The sequence below is a fragment of the Chelonoidis abingdonii genome, chromosome 14 (assembly GCF_003597395.2).
Source record: "Chelonoidis abingdonii isolate Lonesome George chromosome 14, CheloAbing_2.0, whole genome shotgun sequence".
In the NCBI taxonomy this organism is placed as follows: Eukaryota; Metazoa; Chordata; order Testudines; family Testudinidae; genus Chelonoidis; species Chelonoidis abingdonii.
In genome coordinates this window covers 26,119,516-26,142,283 of record NC_133782.1, presented here as the reverse complement: position 1 = coordinate 26,142,283, position 22,768 = coordinate 26,119,516, and the positions used below count along the sequence as shown (strand labels likewise).

Below are 22,768 nucleotides of genomic sequence, written 5' to 3'. Positions count from 1 at the left end.
CCTCCTGTGTTAGAATATGACTCCCTGCCACCGTAGGTTTTCCCATGCATATGGGCCCACCCTAGGAAGCTGATGGGTAAACTGGGAGTCACAAAGTGCAAGAGACAAAAGCAGAAAGGCACCAACAAGGTGCCATCTTTTTACTAGTCTACAATGGCAGCAAGGTTCACATTACAAAGTGTTGGGCGTCAGTCTAGGTACAAGGCTTCAACTTTCAAGGCTTCCTATGGAATTAGAGTCACATTTTTAAAAAAAACGAAAGGAAGACTAACAAACACAGGGCTAGACAGCTTCTTACTTCTGCCATGGAGGTAAAGTGAAGTACAGGAGGCTAGATCATTGCGGGAAATTTTGCATAATTCAAGATCATGTTAATTGTAGCACTGTATGTACAATTAAAAAAAATTACATCCACACAGTATTAGATAATTAGAGCTAGAGAAACCTTTTTAAAGCACAGTTTCAAGAAATATGCTTTGGGCTTAGGATTTTCATAACCGCTATAGATTTCCTGTAATTCCGATCACTTCAGTTGTGACCGTTTCCTTAGAGCTCCTCGTTTTCAGTAATCTGTCTGTGAAAGGGAAAAATACTCAGCATTACTCCCTCTCCCTCCCTCCCACCCCAAATTACTAACACTGTTGCTCTATTATTAGGCTGATCTTAAACTAGAGGTTGGAAAGAGTCTTTCCTCTTTTCCCACGTCCTTGAGAACACAGGTTATATCTACTTTCCATTCTGGGGCTGACTGGGGAAAACGAGACTGGTCAAGTGGTAAGGACACCTGAAACTGAACTATTTCTGCATTGAATGAATCCCAAGATGAAACAAGGTTTCCCGCCTCCCAGTGGTTATAGTCAAAATGACAGGGATCAGCACAGGCCTGTGGGAGGCACAAGGAGCGAGTTTATTTATTAGGTTTGATGTATTGCTGCCCTTGCCTAGGGGCCAGCTGGATTTTGCATGCCCGTCCTCAGACTTAATCGTATCTTCAAAACATCTAAAACTAAATTTAATTCCTGGATTCAAGGATAATCCTCTATAGGAAGAGGTAGTGAGAACATCCCCTTTCGCTGTCAGAAGCCTATTTCAAGGCCAATGGCTGTGCTCTAGATTAGGAGGTAGGTCTGTTGCTACCTTGTCACCCTATTTGGGGGGGGGGGGGGGATTTAATTGGCATGTTCAAATTAGATCTCCCTAGCTGCTGACTGGCTCTCAGGGGGTTGAGGTATGCTGGAGAAATGGGAGATTTAGATGCATTCAAACCATTGATGTGAACACTGAAATATATTAGCACACAATCACACACAGACAGTACGGCTACAGACCCAGTCTATTGCATCAGTTTACAGATATTACAGAGAAGTCACTTCCATGTCGTTTAACTCAGCTGTGCCCTAGAAGTTAAGAAGCCCATTAAGAAAACAAAAACCAAGAATATGGTCTTTTAAGGGGGGGAAAAGATCAGAGCTATAAACTGAGGTTAGTTTTGAATTTTGTTTTATTTATTTATTTTTTTTATCAGCCAGCTGTCCTTGCTTTATTAAACCTTATTCCTCCAGGAAAGTAAGGAGATCCTGATATAATGAAAGTCTGGCACAGAGGCATCCACTTGCTTCTGATTATCTAACATGGCTTAAGACACTGACAATGTATCTTACTCACTATAAACCCATTATAGTGTCAGCCAGGTACGAGTGTCCTGCTTCATTACGCCTGGCCAGAACCCAGGGAATATGCTTGGAACTCTTCGTGCCGCGGACGAGGTATGATTGACTGAGGCAGCGTGAATGGTCCCCATGCAATTTAAAGAGGTTTTTCAGAATCTCAGCAAAACAGGCTGCAGCCCACAATACAGAGCCCAGAAAATAACTGCTTTGGGGACAGTACCTCAGCAGTCTGGGTATCTTTGGAAACATGATTAAGATGAATTCACATTCTACATGTTCCTAAATTTTTGAATGCTAAAAACTCTAAAAAGCCTTATTTAAAAAAAAATCCAGCAAGTCAACATCTTCTACTCAAAGTTAAAAACCAATGCTGAATCTGAGCCACTTTGCTTATGGTCAAACTTTCACAGGTTCTCATTCCAGGCTACGAGATCTATATGGTAGGTGGACAGGAAGAGAAATCGGTCATACTATATATGCATAAACACAGTATACTTAGATAGGATTTAGGTTTTTATTTTATGTTTTTGCCTTTTTGATCACCAACACCCTGGTTTAAATTCTTTTGGAATTTCCCCCACATGAAACTGACACAAGATCTCTCCACTCATACAACATGATTGCTCAACTTGGGGGCAAGTGTTTGTTTTGGGAAGGTGGAAAGAATGTGACGCTGGCACTGACTCCAAGAAGCTAAACTGAAAAGGAGGCGTGAGGGGGGAGAAGGAGCTAAAAGGATCAAATATTTAGCAACCCCTCCCGCTCACCAAAAAAAGCACGGGATACAAGGAAAAATAATCTGATTACACACAGGGTATATATTTTTACACACACTTTTACACACATCTAGATATAGTACATGTAAAAATATATGCTATACATACGCCCACTCTCACTGAGGTGCTTTTAATACACCACTTGCACTTGTGTATGGGTATGTATACGTGTGTATGCATTAAATATACAGATCCCAGTAAGTGTATATGTGCATATGTACACATACGTACAGGTCGGCTGGCTGCCAGCCTGCCATTAGCCGCCCTCCCCCTTCTTTTTGTAGAAAACCCAGTCCTCCACCCAGAAACACCCTTCCTCCCCCTTGAAACAGGTCCCCACTATGTAGCAACTGCTTTTTTAACAAGTGCTTCTCAAGGAAAATAAAACGTGTAGAAGGGGACAAAATAAGAGTGTGTGTGTGTGTGTGCGCGCGCGCGTAGGGGTCACACCTGTTGCACCACATCATCCTTCCAGCTCCCATCCTGTGCCTGGAATGGGGCCAGCTTTCTTTTGGAATCAGCCAACAAAGCGCTGCCCCCGTCGCCACCTTATTGCACACGTTTGCTTCCAGGCTGCGTGAAGAACTCGGCATTACATTCCGCGGATCTTTTCCTCCTTCCTTTTCAATCAAATACATTGATATGTGAACCCTGCTGCCCTTCGCCCCTATACCCTCCCACCCACTAAAGAAAAAATAAAGAAAGGCTGCCTGCTAGCAGAGTGCAACACCAGTACACGCTGAACAGATGTTCTCTTCGGGAGCTCTGTGGAAGAGAGGTTATTTCTAACACAGTAAACAAAGCCATGCAAAAAGTGGGAGAGAGGGGGTGGATACGGTAGAATAAGAGGTAGAAGAAAAAAACCCTAGGATAAGGAGGAACAGAGTCGAGGAGAAGGAGAAAGAACACAGCATGTTAAGTGCTCAAGGCTTCATTTTTTTTTTTGTCGTCCTCTTCTTGTAAACAAGCTAATAATTCTCATTAGATTGAACAAGTAAAAAGATTGAAGTTCCAAGTCTGAGGGGCTGGGGCTTCCAGAGTCTTTTCAGTCTGTTCAGCAACACCACAGCCAGTGAGAGAAAACAAGAGGGGAAATTTTTGTTGTTGTGTGTGGGGGATCTTTTTAAAATCTTCATTACTTAAAGCTGAGAGAAAAAAAGCCGAATTGGGAGCCCTTTGTCAGGTTGGCTCAGCGTCTCTAGACTGAATAAATCACACTAAGTTAAGAGGGAATTTTTTTTCCCCTCTTTAATGATTTAGAAAAACACGTGTTTCCTTCCTCTTCCCCTTTGCTCAAAGGCGGGTCTGTGCCTCTGGGACATAGATTTCAATGCTGTCCGCGCTCTCCGTGGCAGAATTCTGCCGGACAGAGGCAGCCCGCTTGGCTGCCATGAGACGCTTGCGAGCTTCCTGGCGCTGCTTATCCACAGAATCAGAGGCTTTGTCCCGGTTCAGTGGGGTTTTGGGCTTGGCTGGCTTCTTTGGCACTGGAGGGGGTGGTTTCTTCTCTTCCTTTAAGAGACAGTAAGAAGACAGACAAAACATAAAATAAAAATGCACATACAAAAGTTCTCTCTGTTCTGTGATAACAAGAGGGGATAGTTTGTGGCCCAAAGGAGGACACTCCTTTCAGCAACAGAGCATCAAGTGAATAAGGAGAAAGGATTCTGGTCCAAGCCACTTTTGTTACATACAGTTTTTACAATCTGCTTTCCCATTTAACAGACAGTGAACAGTCTCACTCTCTGGGGGCACAGAGTCCCACCCTGGGAAGCAGACCTGGGTTTGCAGGTTGCTCCTAAGGCTTAATGATGGGTCAGAGCATGCTGAGAAGATTAACACAGCTGGACTTTAAGAGGCAGAACAGTAGTGTGCAATATAAGTTTTATAATACATAGTGAGCTGCGACTCATGCCCCTCCACATCTCAGAACTGACGTAGGCATAGAAATAAAGCATACACATGGATTTAAAGTGACATGGTTCTCACAAGTACTGATTACAGCCTATTCTTTATCCAACATCCACTTAACAAAAAGCCTGTCCCCTCCTGCTATGTAAGTGTGTGCTATTTACTCATCCACTCTTTACCCCAAATCACTTTTCCCCTGAAGGTTTCAGGAGTTTCTAAAACTCATTTCAATGTATCTTATAGGAATCTTCTTGATGCATCTCACAGGAGATTACGTGTATGTGTAGGGGGAGACTTCTGTTTTTGAACATGCAGGAAACACTATTACGATTATATGCATTAAAAAGGTAGAATACGCAGCAAGCAGAAGACGGTAGCAGTTCCGAAAATCTAATCTATGAAATCATAGTTTAAGAACACAGAGCTACAACAGAAGGGCTACTGGTGACCCGGCAGAATGCACAATATTTTGGCTACTCTGAACTGCTCCATGCTCACCTTCTTCTCCGGTGTTTCTGCCAGTTGCCAGCTGTTAGCCTTTAGGTGGTAGAGCTCATCAAATTTCATGCTGATGTCTTCAATGGACAACTGCAAGAGATCCCAAAACCCAGCTAGGTCCTGGGCTGTGGGTCTGGGATTGGCATTGGGGTTCTGCAAGAGAGAGGGCATCAACAAGAAAATCAGAAACAGCATGTCACTTAGGTCACGAGTTTACAGTAGTCTGTGCTATATTAGACTTTTACCCCTTTGCATTAAAATACATTTTAAAAATTGTTAAGTTTGTCCTGTTGAGACCTCAGTCAGGACAAGCAACTTCACCATGTTTGAAGAAGTCTTAAGTTCACACACAGCATTTTACAAGCACCTGGAATTGGTACTGTGGGGATGGTTCCATCAGCCATGCAGAGTAAGCGTATTCTGAAAAGGGCCTGGGGGCTTTTCATAAACACTTCATTTTTGGCTAACCCTTTGCAGTTCACCTTGAAAAACATTTCAGAGTTACAAAATACAAGGTTCAAGCAGGCATCCTGAACACAGAATCTCTCTGCTGCCTACCAGAATTCAAGCATGGAGCAAATTTATATAGGCAGATATTTGTTTCAATCCTCTCTGATAAATACTTCCAGCCAAATTATGCCTTACAATAGGCGTGGTTGGCTACCACTGATATCAGTGAGAATCGTGAGCAGGCATCCCAGGGCAGAACATGGCTTTAACGTTGCACACATACACCAAGAAAATGGTATGTATGAGGTGCCCACGCTACTGCTCTTCAGTTGCTAAACTGACAGTAGGTGCATGTTAAGAAAGTTAGCCTCCTGTTACCGTACAGCTTGTGAGACCTGCTCAGATTTTATTTTAAAAAGCTTCATTCATTTTTGGCACCAGGAAACGGCCTGGTCGTATTATACACAGAGCTGCTTCAGCTTAGCACTACAGAGCTGTACTTAGACTATTGCCATTTTACAAAGTTACTTCTACTCACCAAGTTTTGCTCACAGAGGCCCCGGAACTGCTGGAACTTTTGTGACATGAGTAACTGTGCGCTGCCCACTGCGCTGAGGACTTTTCCTAAAACTAATGAAAGAAAAAGGAATTTAAGAAGTTAGATAAGAAATAAAAACAGCTGAATGTAGCAAACAAGAATGTTTCAAAAGGTTAAGATGCTTCCTAGCATTCATACACATTGGCTTATACTTGTTCTACGAGCAAAATTGTGTTTTTTACTCATGTTTTAAACAAGCCATGTCACTAATGATCTATTGTTACAAATGGATGCATTGCCTGTAGGTCTCTGTATACTTTGTTTTCCCTTGTTCTCCTGCCAAGAGACCCATCAAAGATGGCAGACAGCAACGCTGCCACAAGATTCTCTGTTTGCAATAGAGCTTTACTGAAGTTCCAAGGCAGAGGAGTCATTTTTGGGTAAGAGAGACTCTCAGAGCCTGGATCGACTGACTTAGGCTCCTGCTACAGGGCCAAACATAGCAGCGTAGACGTTTGGGCCGGAGCTACCTGAGTCTAAACATCTACACTGCTATTTTTAATCCCATAGCGAGAGACCCGGAGCCCAAGTCAGCTGACTCAGGCTCTGAGACTCACCTGCTGCAGGGTTTTGTTTTGCACCATAGACATAACCTTAGAAGCCAGTTTGATATCCTCTAGAACCCCTCTTCCCCTATGCATTTAGAGAAAGTGAATTCCAGAGACCCCTAAGACAGTTAATTATACAGAGATGAGAAGTCGGATTCCAGCTGAGATAGACTGCTTCACTTACTCATTGTCCAACTGTGCTATTGATAGCTATAGCTCTATGCTTCCTAAAACAGAGGGCACTAAAATCATTAAATTAGAGCCTTCAGCAAGGTTGAACGACAAGCCTTTTAAGGCACGATCTATAAGTGAGCCTCCACTGAATGTGCAATGCCCCTGACCTGGAGGCACATGCTCTCAGATAGACCTTAACCCACACTTCCAAAATACAAGAGGATCATGAGGAGGGCAGATCAACCATCTCGTTTCACAGAAAGGTTTAAACGTTGAGCAGTTCATAAGTATTTAGCAGAATGAAGTGTTGAGGTCCCAGGATTTAGACTTCCTCAGAGTGCTCAGTGGAGCTCCTAGGTGTGGAAACATTATCCCCTCTTGCCACCAACAGAAGTGTTTGGGCTTGTTACTACTGGAGGCTCAGACGAAGACAAAGCTAGAGCTCTCAAAGGCATTGCAGAATAATATGGCAGTGAGGAATTCAGTGATAGATCCTTTACCTATTCATTTTCTGAGCTTTTAAAACTGTTTTTAGTATTTGGGTGTGGTTTGTTGGGCATAAGCTGGACTCTCTCCAAACACACTTTCACACTTAATTCTGCATTAAAGAATTTGCTGGGAAATATTTACCAGGGAGTAGATGGACTCCATGCCCTATTCCTCCCTTGCTCAAATGAGTAAGGGCTGCTCAGCATGCAGCTCCTGCCATGGGGGCAAAGCACAGCTGGTCCCTTGATACCACTCCTGCAAGCAAGCAGGCGAGAAGGGTCCAAGAGTGGGAACAGCCCTGCACTGCCTGTCGAACAAACTTGGCAGCCAGAATAGCTGGCTTTCTGCGTGGAGGCTGGGGGAGGGGGAATGAAGAGTAAAAGGGATGATGTAAGCCACCCCCGTACCTCCCAAACAACGGAGCAGTGATTTGTGTCTGAGTCACTCCTAAGGCAGTGCAGCTTGTAGTGTTACAACCCAGCCCAAGGTAAAGATCATGCCCACTGTAGCAATATCACCCACATTTACATTCTTAAGTAACCTCACTCTTTGCCTACTCTGTGAGATTCTAGAGTCAGACTCTAAAACTTATCCCATCTAGTCCCTTCCTGGCCAGCACCACACCTTTCCTTTGTCAGATTGTTCCACATGCTAGCAAGTCTCAGGGTATGTCTCCTACTCCCAAGTGCCATGCAATTCTCAACACCCACCTTCTTCAGAGAGATTGTTCTCTTTGGTCTCCTGGTCCATCTGACGGCACCATCCTTCCAACCTTTCTGTTTCTGCCTGCAGCAGTTTCAGAAACCAGTACCCGTCCCGCCTGCAGGCTCCTGGTTGTGTTGGTTCTGAAGGTGAGTTGGAGGATGTCTCGAGCCAAGGGTCCGGAGGAGGGAGAGAGGAAGGCTCTAGGGCTGGGTCACTGCTATCTCCATAGGAGAGATTTCTCTTGAACTGGGAGGGCTTGGCTGGTTGCCTGGTACTGGCATCAACACTGACAAAGTTGTAGCGCGGGGGACAATCAGCAAGGCTTCTCTCAGAAGATTTACAGTTTGAGTGATTCGGTTCCTGTGCGTCGGAATCGGCGTCCTGTTTGGAGGACATACTGCGAGAGTGGTTGTTTCTGCAGAAAGAGCAGGAGCAAGAGAATGAAGAGGAGCCCTCAAACTAGCTGGATTCACACACTGGTACAAAATGCAATGGGTTTGTTTATGGTGTCTGCAGCTGAGCCTTGTTCCCCCCCAGTCCCTCCACCTTAACACACAAATACCCACACCATACAAGCAGACAACCTTATAATTTTGTCTGTCTGCTTACTGCAATAGGCCATTCAGACCAAATGACTGACGCGCATCTATAATTACATCTTGGGTTCGTTTTTTATTTCAAGCTCCCATTGATTTAGCTGTTTACATTGCAGAGCAAGTACTTTTTTTTGATAAAAGCACATGCTGTTCAACACAGTTAGTACTGAAACATGAAACTGAGGCGAGACATGGGTCTAAGCTAATTGGCAAAGTGTATTTTAAAGGGATAAAATAAAAGAGCCTGCATCTCTCACTTACCGCCACTCGTCCTCTACCTGTACCCCGATGGACTGGAATTTGGTGGTTGGCGTAGGGGGCTCCTCCTTTGCCACTGGCTGAAGGCAGTCAACCTTATTAAATAAAAAAATTCAAACAGAACAGAAGAGTTGCAACCACATGAGCGCGCAGAGCATACAGATGCTGTAAACCAATTCGAAGGCTGTTTTAGGATGGATGGCACAACACTGCTAACCAAAGGAGACGTCATCAGTGCCCCAATCTGCTGAGGATGTCAGATTTTATCCGTAGCCCAGCAGTAATCAGACAGCCATTCTGGATCTGGCTCTGGCTCTATCAACTGCCACAACAGAAACAACAGGTAGAGGAAAGGTTTTGATGCCTCAGAGCAGCTGCATGTACAGGGCAGGCAGATGGCCATTCTGAGGCTCAAGAGAGGGCAGCAGCCTGACTGCCAAAGGGGCACACCTAGAAGAGGGGCTCTCAAACTTTCTGAAGCCTAGTATCCTCTTATCAACTTCTCCTCTCCCCACCCAAGAACAACAGGGAAGCCCTGAGTAGTTAGTTGCAGCCGTAAGTGAAATCCAGGTACTGGAGGTAGGGAGGCATGGGTCACAGCATGAGAACCTCAACCCCAGAATAGGGTTGGGGGGAGCAGATTGAAACAGTCAGACTCTTTAAAAAGGGAATTCTCCCTCTACCCCTCCACCCCACCGTTGTTTGCTCCAACTCCCACTATTTCTGTGGGGAAGAATCAATATCGAAATGACATCGGAAGCGACTCTGCCAGACAGATTTCAGCAGTAGAACAATTCACAACCCAACGTAAAGCCTCATGTTGAATGTACAGTTTGCACTGCCGAACTTCCACGGCATTCAGAATAATTAACTGTGGACACAATGGTAAGCAAGAACTAACTTGTCTGCTTGGGTATGGCTTCAACATAGAAGAGTTTAACCTGGTTATATCGAGATGCATATTATGTTGGGTAAAAAGTCGTTTCTACATGATGAACAAAACTGGAATGTCTGATGCTGTAGAAGATGTGTTTTAAACTGCATTTTCAAATGCATACTCACACCTGCCGAACCCACATGTTTTGCATTTAAACGTGCAAGTGGGAAGGTTACTCCTACTTCAGCATGTCATAAGGTGACATGCAGCAGGCGCTTGTGGATACAACAGAGCAACATAAAGTTTAGCCACCTGCATTTGAAATGTTGTCCACAAGCAAAATGCAAAAAGATTACGCTTTTTTTTCTTTTTTTTTAAACTTCTCCAAAAGTAACCTTTGCAGGACAAACCTTGGATACACACTTCTCCCTGAGCAGTTTTCATTGGGCTATAAAGCTAGCAACGGTTTTTCATTACTTTGCATGTTCTGTTGGCTTTCGGCAACACAAGGTCTCAGAGAACCAATAGGGATGAAGGACGGGCACTCCCACAGATAGATTGCATCAGACCCATGGTGCCATAATCATTCCATACTATAGCAGCCCCAAACATGCTTAATAGTTCTGTAATAGAACAGTGTGAATCTTAAATGAAGTTATGCCTTGAACTCGGATTGCAAGCATGCAGACTGCCCTTAAAATACAGTATATGGCACACAAACTCTAGCATCTGTGCATATGTACTTTTGGCAAGAAGCCTCTTTAAAGCAAATTACGCATGTAACAGAGCTACATTTATTTTATGACACATTTTAATTTTGTACTGAACACATTCCTGTTATAGCAACATTTTGTTGTATTTCACCTCTGAGTGCACTGGATGATTGTTCTACAAACTGGTTAATTTCTTTAGCTATTTGGGTGGGTTCAGCTGCACATTTGGTTACAAGACACATGCTAAATAGATAACTTAAGCACATTTAAGAACATTCTCTGTTACACAGAGGAGTACAAACTATTCCATACTTGTATTCCTATAGACGACAGCTTCCTTTTGGGGATATTCTCCACCTTCGGCTCTTCACTTGTCAGAGTTCCTTTGTCACTTTTCAAGGTTGCATTTTTCTGGGGTAACTCTGGAGCATCTCTGGCTGGAGTCACAAGGCTGCCTCTCGTCACACTAGGTGTTCTGGTACTGTCTAAGCTGTCTGAAGAATTACTCAGTCCCGACTGGCTGTTGACTTCGCTCTTGTGGTCCTGACTATCCAGGTAGGTGTCCTGGGCTGATTCGGTGCTGCTCTGCACGGTGACAGAGATGAACGGCTTTGAGGTGGTCCGAGGTGGGACGGGGGGAGGTGTCTTTTTATATGCCACTAGGCATGATGAACCTGCAACAGCAGAGGTGGGAAGGAGCAAGAGAGTGGAATTGAAAAGAATGTGACAGATACAGTGAAAGAAAAAGAAAAAGCAGGTCAATTATAATATTCAGGAGAAATCTCCAAGTAGAAATTTGAAGAAATGCAGAAACACCAATCTAATGCCAACAGCTTGCACTGAGTGACCCACAACAAAGCATTTAAAGGGGAGAGGGGAGGGAAGCCAGCACTACCCTGCAATAAAGTTCAAGAGAAACAACATGATGTGAGAGAGACTGGAAGGTGGAAAAGTAGTAAAGAAGATCCTGCCAAACTGCTAGAGTGTTTGACAAGGAAAAGCCACTACACAGCAGAAGTTCTGTGGAACCCTGATTTTTTTTTTTTTTTTAAGATTGCGTTAAGTGTCCTGGTAAAGCCAAATCTCTCAGTTCTTTGTTCCCATCAGTTGACAAGTTTCTGTATCCGGACCAGTCTGGCGTTTGTTCCTACAAAAGGGAAAGAGGCCATAAGGGTTTCTTCCAGCAGGCAGCAGCTATAATGTTCACAAATGTTCACTTTACAAACCCTGGAGGGTTGGTTTTTAATCTTTAAAGGTATTTAGGTCCCTCAAGATGCAGGGATGCCAAGATTTTCAGAAGGGCCTATCGACATATTTAGATCCCTAAATACCTTTACAAGTCAAGTCTGGCTCTGAGTGCACAGTACGTTATTTGCCACTATTGATTTGAGAGCTGGAAACACAGGTATCCAGCATCTTCCCAGCGTGCAGCTCAGTTCAGGGAACTGAAACTCAGCTTGGATTCACGAGGCTAAAACACCACCATGCCACAATACACGTCAGTACAGGAGTTTGGAATACAGAAGAGTCCTAGAAATAAATTAGTCAGTGGCCATTCACATGCCAGCATTCAGCAAATTGACATGCACAAGACACTCAGGAGGTATTGTATGTGCCAGCCAGGGTTTGGCATTTCCAAACAAGAAACGGAGGTGTACACCACCACCTCTTGAAGGGAGCTGAAGTAGAGTCCCTGCAGAACCTCACACAGTAGGCAAGACTACTTTGATGCTCTAACCATTTAGGAGTTTAGACTAGGATTCTGAAGGTGTTAGTAGCTTAGTGTAGACATAACTGGATGCCTTCAGGACTCCCCGAGGCTTTAACTTGACCATTTTAACGTGTATAAGGCACATAGTTATGTCCAAATTCAGATCAGGACATGGCTTTCACATTAACAGTCTTCCTAGCAGCATCTCTCTCGCATGCTCACCATAGCTGTGACAGTGAAAAACTACTAGCGGTAGTACGTAAGGGAATTTAACAATCGCTAAGAAATATTTCCCACGCTCGAGTACAAGAGGCTCAGCTTTCCACTTCTGCAGACCAAAAGTAACTATGTGCCCATCCTTCAGCCAGTTACTTTATTCCATTAAGTCATCCCTAAGTGCCGAATGGTACTGAAAGACAGCCACAGGACAATATCAGAGAATTAACCAGTTGGGACAGAAACAACAGCCTAAAACAGCACTCACGTCTTTGCATGGTGGCGCACTGTAAAGATGGGCCAGTGGGCACCCTTCATTGTGGAGACTGGAGCAGCATGCAGTCAGTATAGGAGAACCTGCATGTTTTGTTTTAGATATCGTGTTGGAAGCACAGATTTTATTCACCAGTCCCCTCCTTTAAATTCCTGGCAGTTTCTGTATATCAGGGGTTCTCAAACTTCATTGCACTGTGACCCCCTTGTGACAACAATTACCACATGACCCCAGGAGGGGGGACGGAAGCCTGACTCTGCCTGAGCTTTACCTCCCTAGGTAGGGGTTGCGGAACCCCCCCAAACTCAAAGTCTGAGCCCCACCTCCCAGCTAGGGAGGCCAAAGCCAAAAGCCTGAGCTCCATCATCTAGGGATGAAGCCCGTGCGCTTGGGCTTAAGCCCAAGGTGCTGGGTCTCAGGCTTCGGCTTCAGCCCCAGCCCTAGGTGGTGGGTCTCAGGCTTTGGCCAGTCCTGGAGTGCCCATTACAATGTTGTCGTGACCCCACTTTGGCGTCCCAACCCACAGTTTGAGAACCTTACTGTAAATGATGTGACAAACCATTATTTTGCTGTGGCCAGGTCTACATTAGTAAAGTTTTGCCAACATTTCTATATGGCAGAAGTTCCTGCACAGATGCTGGCAAAGAAGGGCTTTTGCCTCAGTTTCCCAGGTAAAATAACCTATACCCACAGAAGTTCCTTTATACTGCTATAAACTGTGCCTATGCTACAACCTCTTCTGGTATAGAAATATTGCAAGAGAAGTTACACCTCTAATAAATACTGCTACGCTGGCAAAAGTTCCTAATGTAGACCTGGCTTATGTCTGGGACAAGCAGAAGCCATCCTGCCCGGCTTTTCCCATTCAGCCTGACTGTAGTGCTTCTATAACCCCTTTCCTAAATACCTGGGCTCCTCCCATGCAGACTCTTCATCCTTCTGCAGCTACATACAACACAATACTAGGAATACTATTAAAAAAGTTGTTTAAGTTTAACCAGGTACTTTAACTTAGATGAGGTCATCTGCCATCATAACAATGAGGTCCTATGACATAGCCTAGATTACAGGAACATTACAATGGGAAGTAGCTCCTGTTTTACTGCTGGGCTGTAAACGTATACATAGAGTACAGATAGTTTTCTGGCTGCTATTTCAACCCACCATGCTGCAATATGATTGAGAGAGTAAATCAATTACTATCCTACTGATGTAAATCCTTACTTATAAGCAAAACCAAAAGAGGGAGATGGACTTCTGCAAAACCAGTCACTATTGATGCACAAAACAGGAACATGCAAAGGAGGAGGGGAACACCCACTGGAAAAACCTTTTATTTGGGGTTACTGAGGTAAATAAACACCAGGCCCAGTAGTCCAGCTTCCACAGGCTGCAAGGACACTGTTTCGGGTGCCCTGTAGATGCATTTTGAAGGTTGGTATTTCCTCTTAATCTTCTTCCCAGTGATCACCAAAGGAACTGGCCTCGATGCATGGGACAGTGCATGCAAGACTTCACAGGGAAAGGAAGTCTATAGAAATTGAGTAAGACAATACTCCGAATGCTGACATCAATGGAGAATAAGTAATGCTATGAAGAGGTTGAGAATTCAACAGTAAAAGCAGAAGAAACTGGAAACGAATCAGAGAGTCAAGGGCAATGGAGAACATTCTGGACAACAACACGATTGAAAATTAAAACTTACTCAAGTACTTTGCAGAACTTTAAAACAAGCACATCCCACCCCTGCAGCAAACGGAGCAACATCTATGTTGTCAAGCAGAGGATAAAAGTAAGCAAGCTGCAAAGTAAACACAGCCAGACCTTGGTCTCTAGGCCAGCATCTTTCCCTCCCTAAGCAGTGTTTCATGGCAACTGGTTAATGGGCCCATCCCAGAAAGGGTGGCTCACTTCTGAACACGAAAATGCCAGTGGGATCCCCTCCCCACCGCAGATAGTCCTCCCCCTTCCCTGCACATCCTCATCCAACAAAGTTGTTTCAGCTACTGCCAGCTCTCCACCCAAAAATGAGCTCACTGCTGTTCTATCATCTCAATCTAGCTACAGTGGAGCATTTACAAAGGCAGAGAGCTTTCCATCTTTTGGCTGTGTGTACACAACGCCTAGCACAATAGCTCTCTGGTGGGAGCCTCTAGGCAATACGGCAGCACAAATATGAAATTATTTTAAATTGCAGATTGTTTTGCAGCAATGAGACTTATAACATTGCAGAACTATTTACAGGCCATGGTAATTTCTGTCAGGGAGTTGCTGCAAGATAGGACAATGTAACTAGAACTGGGAATCACGATGCTTAAAGGGTCCTCATCAGCTCTCTGAACTGCTGGCAAAATGTAATAGTTTAAAAAACTAAGAACAGTCCCAGGCAAAGAGCAAGAACGGTGAAGAAAATGTTTCTACAGCAAGATTTCTGGTTTGCAGCATTTGATTCTTTCCATTCAAAGGCATTTTTTGCTTTTGAGTCCCATCTAAACAAGTTACTAAAATTCATAGGCTACGTCTACACTACAGCCTATGCTGGCATAAATTATGTTGCTAAGGGGTGTGAATTAACCACTCCCGAGCGACATAAATTCCATCAACATAAGCGCTCGTGTGCACAGCGCTGTGTTGGCAGGAGAGCTTCTTTTGCCAACGCAGCTTCTGCGACTCGTGGAGGTGGCTTTTTTTATGCTGATGGGAGAGCTCTTTACCGTCAACCCAGAGAATCTTCACCAGATGTGGTACAGCTGCGCTGCTGCAGAGCTGTACATATACACATGGCCTTAGCCACACTGTAGTTAACTGAATTGATTGAGGGAAGGGGCATTTGGGCTTTTATAGCCTTCCTGGCAGAGCTATTTTTAGAATGAAAAACACTCAGAAGTTGGCATCTTTCTATTTGACTTTATCTGCTGTTTCCTGCCAGTCTTGGCCAATATCTACTGGTTTACTCTTAGCCAGTTTTAGTTTTTGCCTTTAAGATTCAGAACACAGCCTATGCCTAACCTTTACAGTTTTCTCACTTCCTACAGGACAGCACGCCGCTTGCTTGTTAAACGCTAAAGTGAACGAGTTTTTTTTTAAATAAATCTAACTATCACCTAATCAATACTTTCAAAGGTCCTTATTTTTCACGTCAACTGATGAAGTGGGTATTCACTCACGAAAGCTCATGCTCCAAAACGTCTGTTAGTCTATAAGGTGCCACAGGATTCTTTGCTGCTTTTACAGATCCAGACTAACACAGTCTGTTAGTCTATAGGTTGCCACAGGTTATTCTTTGTCTGCTATATTACAGATCCAGACTAGAACACGCGTACCCTCTTGAACTTACTCTGCACTAGTACGATTCCAGTGGCTTGCTGCTTCATGGCCGTATTGGTTCAAGGGTAAAGCTGCCAGGATCATCAACGGCAGTGTTTTTTCTGTGTCATTTTAATATAATCTAAGGGTGCTGCTGCTGCTGGAAAGAAGTGCAGCTAAGGCACTGCGAGGCTATTAATTTGTTGTTAGCTGTTGACGCATTAAGCTCTAAGTATCTGCACAGTCGCAGATTCGATGGATCTTACTTGCTCATCTCTCCTCAGTGGACCTGCACTGGGAGCATATTAAGGCCATTACTTCTGAGTTTATATTTTTTTATTTATGTATTCGATTTCTGTAGTGGGATCCGAAACCGTTATTTTGTAAGGTAATAACAGGAGGACTTTCATCTGGTGATTTGTCGACTTCGGGTTTTCTTTCCTGCATGTGTGCATCCTTGCGTGACCTCATCCTATCACACATGTGTCTTGAAGGATACCAACTCTAAACATATTCGCTTCATTTCCACTGGGTGCATGCAGAGGTCCTATTCCACATACCATCACCCCTGATACAGATACAGTGCATGGGGACAGTTGACGTGGGGCTGGCACAGGAAGGAGCGAAGCGTCGAGGGATGGGGTGCAAGTTACTCCAAGGGGTGCAGCATAGGTCGCATTCTGCTGCATTGTGTAGAAGGGGAGAAGAGGGGAGGCGTGTGGAGTGGCTGACATGCAGGGAAATTGGCCTTAGCTGTGAAGACAACCCCAGTCATGCGGGAGAATGAAAGGCTTCCTCATCTGCATGCATGGTGGACTAGCCAGCGCAGATTGCTGCTGCAATACCCTAACCAGGAATGGTCAAAATTTTCATTGGAAATAATTTTTCTTTTTGCTGTAGCTTTTTTGGAGGGGGAGAGGCAGGTGAGGCACAGCCTGTTTAAATTCACCTCTGGTTTATTGCAACATAGACAGGAAGCATTGTTGCTAGTGCAGAGGTTTCCCAAAACCCCTCCCCCACATTTTTTTTTTTTTTTTTTTTTTTTTGCTGGACCCCCTTTGGAGATTCCATTCTCAGCATGGCCCCTCCTGTTGTCCCTTGGAGAACATGGGGGAGGGGTGCCCAGACCCACAGGGGGCTGCCCCCCCCCCCCCCCCCCCGCTCCGATCAGTGGTACTAGGTTTGACTCCCCTGCCCCTCATGGCTGTAGACACTAATTTGAATACATGGACCATAGCACCTGCCTGATCTACATACAGCCTTGAAACAACTGCTTTAATACATGGCTTCTTAGCTTAGGCGGTCATAGTCTCTAGGGCTCCTGATACCTACAGGTAATGGGAGAGAAGGGTATAAACACTCTATCCTTTGTGTCCTACTTAAATGAGAGAGGGGCCACTATGCCCATTCACCTGCAGAAGTGCGAAATGCCATGCTAGATTGTATTTTATAAGCACTTTGCATCCTGAAGGATTGAAGATACATTCATAGTGCATCCCTGACAGGAAGCCACCACTGTTGGTGGAGATTGGCAACGGACTGGCACAGATCAAGGCACAATAGCGTGCATGAGGAAAATTGTAAAAAAGCTGAATGCACTATTTTGTTACATGAAAATATACAAGTCTATTCACTAAACATATTTATATAAACAGCTACATATAGTTTGCCTAGCTTTTATACAGTGGTTTCATCTCTAGCTCTCAACATGCTTAACTAAACGGACAAGTATTCTCCCCATTTTACAGAGAAAGAAATTCAGGCAGATTACGTGATTTGTCCAAGGTTACCGAGTAAGCCAGTGGCAAAGCTAACAACAGATCCAGCTTTATTGGTCCTGGTTCCAGTGCTAGCCCCTGTACCATTATATTCTCAGCAGGTATGATGACACATATAAGCATCTCTTCTATTAGCAGATTTTTTTAATTTATTTTTTTTAAATAAAAACACTGGGAGCAAGTTTAGTGTATCTGTATTTGTGTGTGGAAGTGTGATGTGCTAAACTTCCTTAGAAATATAAAAAGAAGTCTGCCACCAAGTCTGCATTGCAAAGATTTTCTACAGTATACGCAGTCAGCCACTCACAGTAGCTTCATCATGCATGTAACCTGCCTCCCTGCAGCTGTCTCAGCCTTTACTTGCTGTATCTGCCTGTTTCCTGTTAATTACATGCAGATGATTCACAGATCTGGCCTTGCTTGCAAGTCAAATTACAGAGCGCACTCCGGGTACTGCTGATTAACAATCTACCTCACAGGGAGCTGAAAGAAGGGAGAAATATATACACAGCTGAAGCCTGTGAGAAAGTCTAGCACTCCTGCTACAGCGTGAACACACTGGGACTAGATGCACCCTTAATCTTCTGGCTTCCGCCGTAAACTTTTCAGTATACCAGTGGCACTTGCTAAGTGGTTGTGCAGAATGAGTTTTAAATTCTCTATCTCTTCCCACTTATGTCTGTTCTAATCATTTACTGATCTTCCACACATGACTGACATTAAATGGGGGGAGTGAAAGAAACCAGTGACTGAACAATTTTGAAATTCACAGACCTTTCAAAATGTGAGATATAATTTCTGTATTTATTATTCAAGACCCCACCTATCACCTCTTTCTTGTGACATATGGATGTCAACAGGGTACCTGGGATTCCCCCACCTTACTACACTCTGGGTATAATTTACTCTTATATACAAGTGATCAATGGCCAGGAGATGGACCTTCCAATTCTCTGTGACTGACATGGTACAATTGTTTCCTCCCCTCTCACTCATACAGCCTCTATTGAGGAAAATGATACACTCTTGCTTCTAAAACAGATGCAAATGAGATGCAGAGCTGGTGTGATTTGTGTCTTTATATGGGCAAAACTGAGACTGTTTGTATGCGCTCTTACAAGCCTAGCTAACATCAAAGATGAAATATTAATCAGCATGTCACTCTAGGCACAGCGACTCCCAATTAGAGGTGACAGCAACTCCAGAGAGCAGCACAATAACAGTAAAAGAAAGTGGAGCTAAAGAATCAAAAAGCAGAGGGAGGGGAAAAAAAACACACACCACAAAAAACAAGTCCATATGTTGGACCAAAGAGATTATTAGAGAAGCAGTCTTCCTCCTCCCCCCATCCCTATCTCTTCATATGTATAAATTGAAGGTCAGGCTCAAAACAATTGCAAGCAGCAGATGTTACTAAAAGCAACTATGCAAGACACCCAAAGTCCATTTCTTCAAATCCCATTTATTCATTTCCTTGAATTAAATAACTATGGATAGTGGCTATTTCCACCTTAATAAGATCAGCAACATTATCCCACCTCCTAACAGGAGTGCATTAAAAAGGGAGGGGCCCAGCTGTCATTTATTTGTAATCTCTCCTCTCACAGACACAGAGCACAGTGGGTTTAATTTCCTATGGGTACACCCACAATAATTACATCAGCCTACAATGTCCTGACCTACATTCTCTGTTGCCTGGGCCTGTATTAGGTTTCTTCTCTGTTACCAACTACCTTGCTTTTCTTTGTAAAGAAGGACGTCACTTTCCATAGCCTTCAATGGAAGAAAAAGAGAAGAGTGGATGCCATATATAAGGCCCCATAAACTACACCATGAAGGGACGATCAGGGAGGACAGGCCAAGAAGCCAGCCTAACCTGAATATTATAGAGTTTTGTCATTCCCTCTCCAATACTTTAAGTGGTTAGCACTTTTCCTATATGAATATAACAAACCTTTCTAAGATAAGGGCTACAATACACAAAGTGCCACAAGTACTCCTCGTTCTTTCTGCTGATACAGGGAGGGATAGCTCAGTGGTTTGAGCACTGGCCTGCTAAACCCAGGGTTGTGGGCTCAATCCTTGAGGGGGCCAATTAGGGAACTGGGGTAAAAATCTGTTTTGGGATTGATCCTGCTTTGAGCAGGTGGTAGGACTAGATGACCTCCTGAGGTCCCTTCCAATGCTGATATTCTATGGCTACCACTCCGAAATAAAAATCTGAAGCTTCCCAGCAGGGTAACTGCTCACCAGTGCATGGTGTTACGCTTATGACACAATAGGTGTGTGTTATATATTGGTCTTACAAAACTGGTGCAGGCAGAGTGGAAGTGTCAGTACCACGTCCTGGGTCAAACCAGAAAGCAGATCAGAGGGATAGTGTTGAGGGATCCACCAGCCTGTGACCAATCTGAGTGACCTTAGGCAAATGCAGCTGTCTCTACTCTTATTGCTTATACCACTGTGTAAACCCTAGAATGTGCCTTTTTTGGACAGGTACTGGCCCCGTATTACTTGTTTGTACAGCACTTAATACAATGGGCCTAATCCCCCATCTGGGATCCTTGGGCACTATTGCAATAGAAACAAGAGTGCACACGCATATGTAAAATAAACCAAAGCTACTTCAAGTTTACATTTGCCAACCCTGACAGTGTCCTTTTCAAAGGAGAGGACATAGCCCCAGTAAGAAGTTTTCAACAAAAAGTGAAATGTTTTCTCAGAAGTCCAGGAATAAACCCAAGCCTCCTTTACAGGTTAAAAACTCCTCTATTTTCATACTAAACCATACAGCTTTCGTCCAGGACCACCCTAATGTAGTTGACTTCTGTTTTTTTGTGATTTCATCTATGCCTGAATGCAGCCACCTATATGGAATGCAGCAGTTGCATATAGAAACTATATAACAAGAGACGTTAAAAAATACATTGTATACAAGCAAAACTAAAGGTAAGAGGATGGAGATGGAGCAAAGTCTCTCCCTCCTCCCCCCAAAGAGTGCCAGGGGACTCTTGTAAGGACTTAACAGAAGAAACACTCAACCCTTCCTGTACTACAGCAAAGCATATACAATTCTCTGACCAAGAGCACCTTAAAGATTCATCAATACATTTTGCAAATACCCTAGCTTCTCAAGGATATTCCCAATTTGGTATCATGGTTTAAGGTTATTTGATGTGGAACAACTTGTAATGGAACAAGCATTTATGTTACTTTCTCTGCAAGAGAGTTATGTTGGGTTTCTGGCATTAACTGATGTCCCCCAGTCTTCCTACCCCCAAAGGGCTCAAGCTCTACAAGAACACATTTCCCACCTGGTTAAAAAAAAGAAGGGTTTTATTTTTAAAAAAAATCAAAAACAACATTTCTAAGAAAACCCAGCATTCAGACATAAATGCTTTATCTGTTAGACACCCACAGATGTCAAGGATTTAAAGGAGTGAAGTGTCAGATCACATCACCCATGCGAGCTTCAATTTAAAATAAGCTATACCACAGTGTAGGGATTCACACTCATGTGTTCAGCTCCTTTCAGATGGAATCACAATTTTCTTTGGTAGGGTTGACAGAGTGCTCAAATCTTAGGAGAAATACAGAAGAAAGAGATACATACTTAAGTGGCAAGTTAGCTAGCCACAGCCACTCCCAGGCCTGTCTGCAGTAACTATTACTGGAACTTCGAGTGGCACTTTAAGTCTGAAATTTTCATTTCCTAACCAGCCTTCCAAAAGTAGTTTCCAGTGCAGACTTTAAAGCAAGTTGGGTCAGGAGGATGTAACTCAACTCTCCAGCCTAAAGGCAGGCTTAGCAGAATTTGACATATATATTTGACAGATAATATTGATGTTTATTTTAGGCTTTTTTTCTCTGTTTAGAGATTTAAATTTTCACAGTTGTACGAAATTATTGGGGGGGGAGGTGTCAGACAATTTAATGACAGTAGGCACTGGTTTTAAAAAAGGTTAACGATTATAACAGTGAGACCACCAATTGTTAACATCACATTTCAAAATATACAAAGTGAACATCCTTTAATCAAACTCTAATAAGTTCTCAAGCAGCGTTTCTCTTACTTTGCCAGTCTACATTTCAATGGTCATCGATGGAAATATTTTTTTATTGGTTTGTGTGCGTACGGTTAAACAGACATTTACCAACAAAAATCTAATACTTCAAAGCCTACCTAAAGGTAACTTTCTGGACAGGTATCTTCATTTTGGGAAAACAGACAGGGCTCTAATTCAGCTGACATGTGGCAGTGTGGCATACTGGAACCTCTCAAGCTGCTATCTTATTCTTCAGAATCTCAGCTTTCATTTAAAAAAAGTTAATGTCTCTAGAAGTTACAGTTGAAGAAAATCTCAACTGTGAACCAAACAATTGATTCAGAGATGCCTACATACAGAAGTCTCCAGAAAGCCCGGAACGATATAGTAAAGATGTGATTTAATGGATTAAAGATTGTGAAGTGCCCAGATGATGTGGTAATGAAACCATGTAGGTACCTGAAACTGATTGTACTGTCCCTTTCATCTCAATGAGCTGTTAACATTTTTATTACTTGGTATCTGAATCAAGTGTCAATATTGTTAATTTCATTCCTCAGGTAGAAAGCAGGGAGGGTCACAGACCTGCATATTTTACTGCGAATGACCTCATTTTGGTACCATGGGATTTAGGAGCTCCACCACTAGCATCCCCACAGTGAAAAAAGACAGACCCTGGCTCAACTAGCCTAGCAGCACCTAAAAGCACACTGAAGCTCTACTGGGGGAGAATCAGAGCTGCATGATCATATTTTAAACACTTGCACAATTTGAGAACTCACATGGGTGGAATTTGAAAGAGTACCATATTGCTGTCCCCAGTGTGACCCCTGTAGGGCTGTTAAAAAAAATGCTTCACAGACCAGAATCCCCTGGAGCTATGGTCGATAAGTGTACCAGACACACAGTAACCACTGCCAGAAAAATGCTAGCACAGTCCTCTGCCCACAGCAGGTTTTCCAAATTGTAAAAGGTTTGCAGTGTCAAAAGTTCAGCTTGCCCCTAAAGCTAAAATCAAGTGTGCCAACAACTCAATAATCAGAGGGGTAGCCGTGTTAGTCTGGATCTGTTAAAGCAGCAGAGAATCCTGTGGCACCTTATAGACTAACAGACGTTTTGGAGCATGAGCTTTCGTGGGTGAATACCCACTTTGTCGGATGCATGTAGTGGAAAT

At 43.6% G+C, this 22,768-nt stretch overlaps 1 protein-coding gene across 8 annotated transcripts in view; it reads right to left on the bottom strand.

The window, feature by feature from the left end:
- Positions 1-1,445: 1,445 nt before the first annotated feature.
- Positions 1,446-22,768, bottom strand: part of DLGAP4 (DLG associated protein 4) — a 331,900-nt gene continuing 310,577 nt past the window's right edge. For 4 of the 8 annotated variants that reach the window (XM_032769609.2, XM_032769608.2, XM_032769611.2 and 1 more), the window contains 6 exons: positions 10,576-10,937; positions 8,677-8,768; positions 7,825-8,234; positions 5,844-5,935; positions 4,856-5,008; positions 1,446-3,958 (listed from right to left, as the gene is read on the bottom strand). In XM_032769609.2, coding sequence (XP_032625500.1) covers positions 3,740-3,958; positions 4,856-5,008; positions 5,844-5,935; positions 7,825-8,234; positions 8,677-8,768; positions 10,576-10,937 — 1,328 coding nt within the window. In that variant the 3' untranslated portion in view covers positions 1,446-3,739. Of the gene's footprint in view, positions 3,959-4,855; positions 5,009-5,843; positions 5,936-7,824; positions 8,235-8,676; positions 8,769-10,575; positions 11,411-22,768 lie in introns of all 8 variants that reach the window. The other 4 variants (XM_032769613.2, XM_075072307.1, XM_075072309.1 and 1 more) reach the window with 2 other exon arrangements.